General features: G+C 33.2%; 1 protein-coding gene across 1 annotated transcript; it reads right to left on the minus strand.

The window, feature by feature from the left end:
- Positions 1 to 6,330: 6,330 nt before the first annotated feature.
- LOC109007619 (transcription factor bHLH162-like) lies at positions 6,331 to 7,537 on the minus strand. The gene is made up of 3 exons (XM_018987370.2): positions 7,329 to 7,537; positions 6,814 to 7,155; positions 6,331 to 6,684 (listed from the first exon to the last, which is right to left on the minus strand). Exons 1-3 carry the CDS (start codon positions 7,455 to 7,457, stop codon positions 6,541 to 6,543), a joined length of 615 nt encoding a protein of 204 aa, XP_018842915.1. The 5' UTR covers positions 7,458 to 7,537; the 3' UTR covers positions 6,331 to 6,540.
- Between the last annotated feature and the right edge of the window lie 2,410 nt (positions 7,538 to 9,947).

A 9,947-nucleotide genomic window follows, 5' to 3' on the forward strand; every position in this document is an offset into this window, starting at 1 on the left:
GTCTTTATAAAAAAATAGATCTCATTTAAAAAAAATGTAAAAAAATTTATTATTTATTAATGAGCAGAACTCATTTTTTTTATTATAAAAAATCACTTGTATGGAGTTTGTCAATTGAGACATTTAACTAACATTACACTATATATAAATAGAGTACAGATAGGTACTTTCCCGTGGTGACCATAATCTTACGTACTTGCAGTGGAAGTGCTAGCTAGTGGCCTGGATGGAGAAGTCAAGCCTTTGATCGAGCCACCATGTTTGGTTGTTTTTTTATTTTTTCAACTGATTCATCAGTAGTGTTTTTCACAAGATGTTGTACTGTACGTGCTTTAAAGAAACGCCAAAAATATTATTGATGATAATGGGGAGTGCATGCATGGACTGCCTCGTTTATTTTCGGAGATGAGATGAGATGAGATGAGATTAAAGTTAAAAAGTTGAATAAAATATTGTTAAAGTATATTTTTTAATATTATTTTTATTTTGAGATTTGAAAAAGTTGAATTGTTTATTTTATTTTGTATTGAAAGTTGAAAAAATTGTAATGATTAGATGAGATTAGATGAGATAAGATGAGATGTTTTTCCAAAACAAACGATGCCTTAGAGAGCTCATTGATCAGTTGAAAGTTCTTTTTATTTCTTCCATAATTAATATGCTTATTGATATTGGAAGAAGATGAGAGCCGAAATGAGAGATTTAGAAAATTTAGCGCTATGGCAACATTAGAGGATAGATCATAACTTGAAAACTTATTAGGTATTTTCAGAGTGGGATAAGTGGCATTCTCATCCATATAATCAGATGCTATGTAATTAAAATTGTTTATGTACTAACTTTAATTAAATAGCTTCCCGTGAGGGGATGAGAGTCTAGGACATGTCCATATATACTCCGAGAACTTGATAATTACTCAGATAATTGAGAGTATTCTGATGATAATTCACAGCTAAATACACAATACCTTTGTTTTCTTGGTCGAAAGAAACTAATTACTATAAAGATCAGAAGACCTTAGAGTCACATATATAGTTTCTTGATATCCTCATGCGTGCATTGAACAAGAATGAATCCATGTGCTGCCCACTTAGTAAGATCGGGAATGAAAAATGAAAAACATACAACACATTACACAACTATGTTTTAAAATGAAGGGTATTCATTCATTTTAAAACATCAAAAATACTATGGACAAGGATCCTAATACTATTCTATATTTTACTGTTCATATAAATTAGGACTGTTCATTTGGATTCTGGCAAGAGAATTCGGGTATACTTGGACTGGGACTCGGGTTTCAAACTCGAACAGGGTTAGCCCGGGTCAGACTCAGGCTGGAACCCAAATGAATCCGGGTTTCTTAAAATCTGAATTTCGGGTTCCAGGTTGAACCCGATTTTTTTTTTTTTGTAGAATTCACAAAAAAATAATCAGATAACTAGTGTTGTATTTCTTTTTCCTAATGCTACAGGAAAGAGATTACCCAAATCTCCCGCTCTTCTTTCGCTGGGACCGCCATTACGATTACCATTCTTGTCTTCGGAAAAAGAAGAAGGCGACAACGAAGACAACATTAAGAAGGAAAAAAGAGGGGAACAACTTAACAATGACAAAAATGTATAGATAAAGACAAACTGTGAGGGACCCAAAAAGTGGGTGCCAGAACAAAAAGGTATAGTTGTAGATAAGCACTGGAACTCGGGTGTGAAACAACAGACTCTCTTCTTGTGTATTCATTTTGATTTTTAGGAAGTAGTGACATTTGGGAATTAATATGATTGGAGCCGTTAGAGAGCGAAGTAGTGAACACTGGTTTGTTATGCAAATATGCGAAGTTGAATCCGGATATCAAACAAAAAAAAGTATCGGGTTTAAACCTGGGTTTCAGGTTTAAAATCCGGTACCTTTACTATGCGGGTACCGGCCCGGGTTTGTTTTGGGCCGGAACCCGATTATCCCGGTTCTTGACCTGGTGGGAAAAAACCCGCCCGGATGAACAATTTTAATATAAACAATAAAAATACAGTTCATGTGGACAAAGGTCCGTATCCCTAGCATTGCTCTAGCAAGATATAGTTAATCATCCCATGACTTGATGTGCTATTAACAAATTTAATCTTCCATTTAATGATTGGACCTTATGAATATGCGCGCTATGATCATCATTATAAGCTGCAGATAGAGACCGCATCGACCAATTTAATTGCATACATTTACATATAAGTCCCATTAATTCGAATTCTGCCTCATTTTGTGCTTGTTACAGTGAAAATGACATATATATAGCGCAACTCGAGCTTTACCAAAAGCTAATTGTGACCCCATGCAACAGGAAAGTGGCAAGTACTGCAAGTAGCCATCATTGTACGTATTATTTTCATGATTTCAAAACACATCAGTACCTATATTATTGACGTCCCAGCTATATCATTATCTTCAAACCTCCTCAACCTTTTACACACATTATAATTATAGAGTCCCCTTCAAATTATAATGTCTTTATAACTTGATCAGTCGATCCATTCTCTAGCTTTTCATGCAATGGCTAGCAGCTAGCTGTCAATTAAAAGGACTTTTTTTTTTTTTGTCGCATTAATATTAAGATACTACTATTAATATTGGGGAGGGTTCCGGAATATTACTCCCAACAAAATTTTCACCATAATTTAGGGTTTTCATTATAGGAAACCATCATTTTTTAATATCTATATATATAATAATACACACACACACGCACATACCATCAAATTAGTACTATTAATTATTGATAACCAAGCTGTTTTAATGTGGCTATTTGATGTAAAATAAACAATTTTACATCAAAGCAATATCTGCACGTACACCATCCATTGTGCCAGGTCATTGATCCCTCCAATTATATGATTCTGTCCATACCTCCTTCAACATAATGTTTTTATGAATTTTTATTGATCTTTAATTATTACTTATCAAAGAGGAGAAAACCTAGCTAGGTTTCAGCTAATAAGGAAAATGATACCCTTACACTTTCTTTACTAATTTAATTAAAAATAAATTCAATTTTATAAAAATTGACTTTATTTTTAATTAGATTACATGATTACGTAAGTTAATTGAATTTATTTTCTTCTAAAGTATGCAAGAAGATCATGTTTTGGGATGTGAAACACTCTATGGATCAGCAATTGTTGTTGATCCCACACCCCACACCTGACGTGTGGGGTTTTATTTTTTTTATTTTTCTTCTCTTCTCTTCTGTTTTTTTATTTATTTATATTTCTCTTTTCTTCCTGCTCTCTTTTCTTCCCATTCATTTTTGTGTCCATCCCACGAGCTCGACGAAGCCCCCTCAGATGCAAAGTAGATTCCCTACCGAGTCGAAGCCCCCTCAAACCCCATCTCCCTAGCAATTCCCTCCCAAAGCCCGTGAACAAATGCCTCGCTCGTTCCCTCCCGAAGGGTGGCAAAACAGATGGGAGGCGAAATAGAGCTAGTAGTCACGGGTGCTAGGCGGCGATGGGCAGAGGGATGAGCGATAAGTCGTGGGTGCTGGGCGATGAGAGGGACGACAACGAGTCGAGGGTGACTAGCGGGGTAGCGCTGGTGGAGGGAGGGTGACGCGAGTGCTAGGTGACGAGGGGTTCCCATGAATAGGTGGGTGGCGAAATGGTCCATGGGGAAAACATGTGGGTGGCGATGGGCAGAGGTCTTCCGACGAGTCACCGATGCTGGGCGACGGTTGGGACGACGACACTCGAGGGTGCTGGGCAACGGTTGAGACGACAACGCTCGAGGGTGCTGGGTGACAAGAGGGAGGGGGACGTGGGATGCAAAATTTGAATGGGAAGAGTAAAACCAAAGATGTAAAACACATGTTTTGCTTGAAAAGAAAAATTAAATCCACATAAGGTATGCAACGGTTGATGAGGAACAATGACTGATCTATAGTTAAATTCTTTGAAATTTTTAATCTAGATTCAAATAGCAAAAGAGAAAAAAATAACTGGATAGTAAAGAAGGTGCAAATGTATCATTACCCTTCAGCTAATTTACGCAGGTGTACAAAGATTAGAGTAGGAATTAGTCATAAGCTTCATGCCATAACAAAGCCCTTAAGATCTTTACCATATTTAAGTACCTTTTATCATCTAATGATATATGTTGAGGAAGTAAGCGATTAATTATTTAAGAATAATTACTTTGTAAATCTCAAGTTTGAATTTCAATGCGCGCTCTTTATCGCTTTTCTTGTTATTGGCATATGATTGGGGACTATATAAACTTAGAAAACCTTTAAAACCGAAAGTAGGATCAATTTCGTATATATCATCTTTGAGTTAGTAATCATGAGGAGGATTAATACATGGCTAGCTATCATTTCCTTTAAATTTTATAGGCTTGAACTCTTATAATTTGATCTATGCTATTTTAGAAAATCGCATCTAGCTACCATGCATGTAAATTTTAACCTTTTACATTGCATGACCTTTAGAATATGGAATTCCCAAGAGGATTTGTTGATACAACTCATACAAAATCATGTAAACTAATTCACAAGGTTTTTATTGCCTTAAATAGGCCCCAAGAGCTTGTTCCATCGATTTATATAAGATTCTACTCAAGGCATGCAAAATGTAATCTGATTCACAAGGTCTTAATTGCCTTATTTAGGCCTCAAGAGCTTGTTCCATCAATTTGCATAAAGATCTACTCGTCTCGGGTTTAGAACATCACCTATTGATACCTCTCTTTCATGTTACACAAACCACCTATGCACTTCTTTGTTCTTGTTTATGTAGATGACATAATATTCACAAGCACTCCTCTATCAAGTATTGGTAACTTGATTAGAAACAATTGAAAGTTGAGTTTAAGTTGAAAGACCTAGGTGACTTGTCCTATTTGTTGTGCATTCATGTTAGCCGCAGTGAATAGGTTTACATTTAAAGCAGGCTAATTAAGTACTTGTAGCTAGACCTCTACATCGAGTCAATATGTTGGGGACGAAACCATATATTGTACCTTCTACCTCTGAAAAATATTGACAAAATTCGATGGTGGTCCCTTGGATAACGCTTCATATTCAAACACATTGTTGGCTCTCTTGAATATTCCACTGTTACATGACCTGATCATATCTCTCACTCAGTCAATCAGTTCAACCAATTCTTACACTATCCAACGAGAACACATTTCACCATTGCAAAGAGATTTTTATGGTATTTTAAGGACAAAACAAGTTATGGTCTACTATTTACTCTAGGACCCTTAATCCTACAACCCTATTGCGATTCACATTGGGTAGGGGTTCCGATTCATCGAAAGTGTACAAGTGGTTATGGTGTTTTTCTCGGCAAGCTAAGGAATCAATGGTACCAAGTCTAGCACAGAGTCTGAATATCATTCTATTGCATTTGTGCGCTATTGCTACCACTAAGTTGTTTTGGTTAAGCATGCTCTTTAAGGAATTGTAACTACCTATCAATGGTGTAATAATCTCAATTAGGTTATTGCTCAAGCATCTAATCCAATTTCTCATATTAGAACAATATATAGCACAAAGAGCTTGAGTAGTATTTTATAAGGGGGAAAATCTTATGCAAGAACATAGCAACTCGGTGCATCTGATCTATTGCAGAGACCAGTGTATAGACATCTTTACAAAAAAAATTGACCTATACTCAATTCTTGTTTCTTTGGGACAAACTCATGATCATACCCCTTGTGAGTTTGGGGGGACTATTAAGTTGCATGCATGATCCATCACCTAAATTTCCATTGAAGCTTGCTGATCATTTAGCTCTCAATTAGTCCAAGTCAACCCTTATCTCAAGAAGATGAAACTACTTCAAAGATCTTGTTCAAAGTCCCAAATCTGTTTAAACATAATTAAGTTAATGTAAAAGCATGAACTTGTTACATGTGATCATAAGCGCTTATGATCACATGTAACAAGTTTTTAATTTCTTTAACATAGTGCAATACAATGGAATGCTTACTATGGCCGCTTTTTGATCTTGTTACATTATTTTCACACTTAGGACATATAGCATGTCTAAAGAAAACCCATTTCTTGATGCTACAAACCTCAAAATAAATTGTAAACGGACTAAATTATATGGTCTGTGGTTCCGTTCCTTCAATTTGCTTCTGAGATACTGTTTTTGTTCAGGTTTTCTAAGCTTTATATATATAATTCTTACTTATCAAAGAGGAAATTTAGGGTTGGGGTTTCAATGCTTTTATCTCATTTCCTATCATTGGTATACATGAATTGGAGAACTAGCTAGCTAGCTTAATTACAAACTGATCAAATTAAAGCTAGCTTTGAATCAAAACTAGGCACAATTTCATGATATATAACGTTTTGAAATTAATCATCATCTTGAGTAGGAATACATGATGGCTAGCAAGCTAGATAGCTACCATATTAATTTCCTTAAAAATTTATGGGCTTGAATTAAGTACTTTTACAATAAGATATTTTACAAAATTGCATGCATCTGGCCTCTTGCTACCATGGGAACATCAAGTACCATTCACATTGCTTGAATATCTTCAGAAACCCCAAGCCTCAGAATTTATAGGAATTAGGTCCCACAGGTCTGGTGATAATTCTACATCACTGGTGGATCCGTAAACTAGTCTCTTGAGCCTCTCCGTCACTTTTGCAGCTCCAAAATCGAAAGAACATCCGACAGTCTGCACAAAAATAGGACAAAACGAAATTTAAGTACCCAAGTGTCGACGACATATATATGATCATAATCATGATCTTGAGATACATATAGAATCTATTTTTTGTAAAATACGTATAAGTGATTAAAATACCTCTGCGTGTACTACATGCAGAACTGAGTCCCCAGAAGTCGAAAAGCTGGCATTCAAGACCTCCGCTTGTTCTCCATGAAGAATGTGAATCATCTCATAGAAGATGAACTGATTATCCAGCCCAGTTATCAAAACGATCTCTAGCGTGGAACCGGTTTCTCGGATTTCGATTTTCGGCGATTTTAGACCTGCTGTTTCTTCGAAATTTGTGCATGTATACGGTCTTTTTTTCCTGCTCGTTAAGCTCTCTTTCTTCTCCTTGGATTTCTTCAGCTTTGTCTCTAGGCTTGTGATGTAGTTTATTGCTTCATCTATTTGATCAGGAAGTGAGTGTACTGCCTCCTGCATTTCATGGAAGATAATTCAAGATCCGTACATATACATTTACAGACACGTTCACGTACAAATTCTGACTTTCGTTCGTTCTTGGACAAATTTTGTAAAAATTAAGGATGTTTTGTTGAGAGAGGTGGAAAATTAGAGAGAGAGAGAGGGAGAGAGGGGTATAAACGTACCTTGGAGTCGGGGTTTGGGAGGAGAGAATTGAGCCTGGAGTAGAGGACTTTCATCTGATTTCTCCTGTTCTTCTCTATGATCCTTCTTTCTACTTTTGTTGAAGAGGATTGACTTCGCTGATGATCCATTTGTTCTTCTGCTAAGTTAACGACCGAGACTCCCCATTAACAAATTACTTCAACAAGTTGATGAATTTAGATGGCTTGCTGCTAATTTCCTTTCCCTTGACGCTTATATATATATTAGCAGTTCGCTTGAAAAAGTGCGAGTCTTGGGAAAGGAACTTTGGGGCCCACAAGCCCGACGTTGATCGTCATGTGTGGGAACGTCAGCCATAGGAGTCATATATCCATTATCGGCCGTCAAGTTTGAAAATATAAAAACAACAATTTTGCACGTGGGCGTTTGAATTTTCTAGACCGGTATCCAGGAAGGAGAACCATCCTCATCCTCATCCTTTCACTTCAATATATAATTGCTTTTATTTTGTCAACTTGGTGCTAATGTAAAATTAAGGCATCCTTTATTTTTAATCGAGATTAAAATTAAAAATTAAAAAATATATTTTTAATATTATTTTTATTTTAAAATAAAAAATAAATTATTTATTTATTTTATTTTGTATAAAAATTTGAAAAAGTTGTAATGATTAGATGAGATGCATTGAGAGGAGTTGTGAAAACAAACGAGACCAATGAAAAATTCTATTCATCATTCTAACATAGCACACACCACACTTTTTTTTTTCTCTCACCAAATGTGTGGTGTATGGATGATGAGTGAGTAAAATAATTCAATTAGTTTAAGAAGAATAAAATAAAAAAATTTTGAGAAAATAAAAAATAAAATAAAAATAAGTGTAGTATATGAGATGATGAGTAGCAAAATAGTAAGAATATGCAAGTCTTGCGCTTTAAAAAAAATAGATAAATTTGAGATGTACATAAAAATAATTATTTCTTAATAATAAACTCAATTTTTTTTTTTTAAATGAGGACGCTAAACTTGCACATTATAAGACCAAAGCAGGCTCAAAGGTAAGGCCACTGAGGCCATTGCTTAAGTCCCACCTTATATGGAAGGCCCCTTAAATAAAACTAAACTTTATTTGTATTTTGTGTTTTTGAGAAAAAATATAGAAGTCACAAATTAAACTAAATATTAAATAAATCACAATTCTCAACATTTTTAATGTGTGCAAGGCTGGATACAAAATTTTATATCTAAAACAATGAATATTTATATTTTTAAGTAATTTTCCTAAATTGAAACTTAAGAGAAAATTTACAATGAGTCCTCATTTTAAAATTTAGGTTTTTATATTAAATATAAAATTTTAAATTTTAAGTAAAGCCTTATTATATTTTAAATTTTTAAATAATAATTTATATTTTATTATATTATAAGTAAAGGAAAAAAGACACATTTTAAATTTTGTCTTAGGCTTTGAGCTGCCCTGCATAAAACTGAATCTAACATTAATTTTAAGTAACATATCATAATAAAGTCATAATTATTAAATATTTTGAAATATTAATATTTTTTTATCCTTGTGAGACCCACTTCAGTACTAATAAATATGTTAAGTAGTTCGGAAAAGAAAATAATTTATACAAATTCATTGCACATAAATCTTGTGCAAAATACTTAAAAGAAAGTAGGACTTAATATTATACGGGTCTTGTACACGGTACACCCTAAAGAAAAGTTTGCACAGGATTTATGTGTAATATGTCTACTTATAAACTTATAATGCAGAGTTTATGGAGGCCGGTTAATCATAAGAGTAATTTTATATACAATTATAAAATACGTAAATATTATATAAATATTTTGAAAAAAAAGTGAGATTTATTATTAAAAAATTATTATTTTTAATGTGGATCTTATGTTTTATTCATTTTTTTCAAAATGATTAATACCCGACGATTGCACAATTCACGATTATAAATATATTTTCTCTAGTCATAAACCTATAATTTTATAATTTTTTTTTCTTTTTATCAGACATATTATAAGACACCTTAAAGAAAAATTAAACCAGATATTTTAAGTTCAGGATTATCCATGAAATTGAGTGTATAATTTGATAGGTAACTATTATATTTACATTTTTATAAAAAATAAGTCATACGTTGATTTGTAAGTCTTAAGCCTAGTTTGCTTTTAAAATTAAAATTTAAAATTTTAAAAATTTTAAAAATCTTTCATTTTATCATTACAAGTTTATGAAATTTTTATATAAAATAAAATAAAAAATTTAATTTTTTCAAATTTTAAAATAAAAATAATATTAAAAAATATAATTTAATAATATTTTATTTAATTTTTAAATTTAATTTTAATTCAATTGATCTATTTTTAAAAATAAATAACACCTTAATTAAGTAAAAAGTCAACTCAGAAATTTAATTCAAAAGAAAATTGGTTGACACATCAGCATTTCAAATCACTTTTTCAAGAACTCTGACAAAATAACAATCTTTTAAATATTTATAAAACTGGTGTAACTTAAATTAAAATGAAAAACGGACAAAAGAAATACCCTCACTCCTCAACCACTTTGATCGGTTTGGATAATCCGATGAGATATAAATTATTTAATCTAGACTGTACGA

Source organism: Juglans regia, unplaced genomic scaffold (genome assembly GCF_001411555.2).
Source record: "Juglans regia cultivar Chandler unplaced genomic scaffold, Walnut 2.0 Scaffold_74, whole genome shotgun sequence".
Lineage (NCBI taxonomy): Eukaryota > Viridiplantae > Streptophyta > Magnoliopsida > Fagales > Juglandaceae > Juglans > Juglans regia.

What these genes read in the sequence shown, in the direction of transcription:
- LOC109007619 (XM_018987370.2), bottom strand. Translation starts at nt 7,457, where the DNA reads ATGGATCATCAGCGAAGTCAATCCTCTTCAACAAAAGTAGAAAGAAGG. An exon ending in TCCCAAACCCCGACTCCAAG is followed by an intron (nt 7,156 to 7,328) that starts GTACGTTTATAC and finishes CATGAAATGCAG; the next exon opens with GAGGCAGTACACTCACTTCC. An exon ending in TGCATGTAGTACACGCAGAG is followed by an intron (nt 6,685 to 6,813) that starts GTATTTTAATCA and finishes ATTTTTGTGCAG; the next exon opens with ACTGTCGGATGTTCTTTCGA.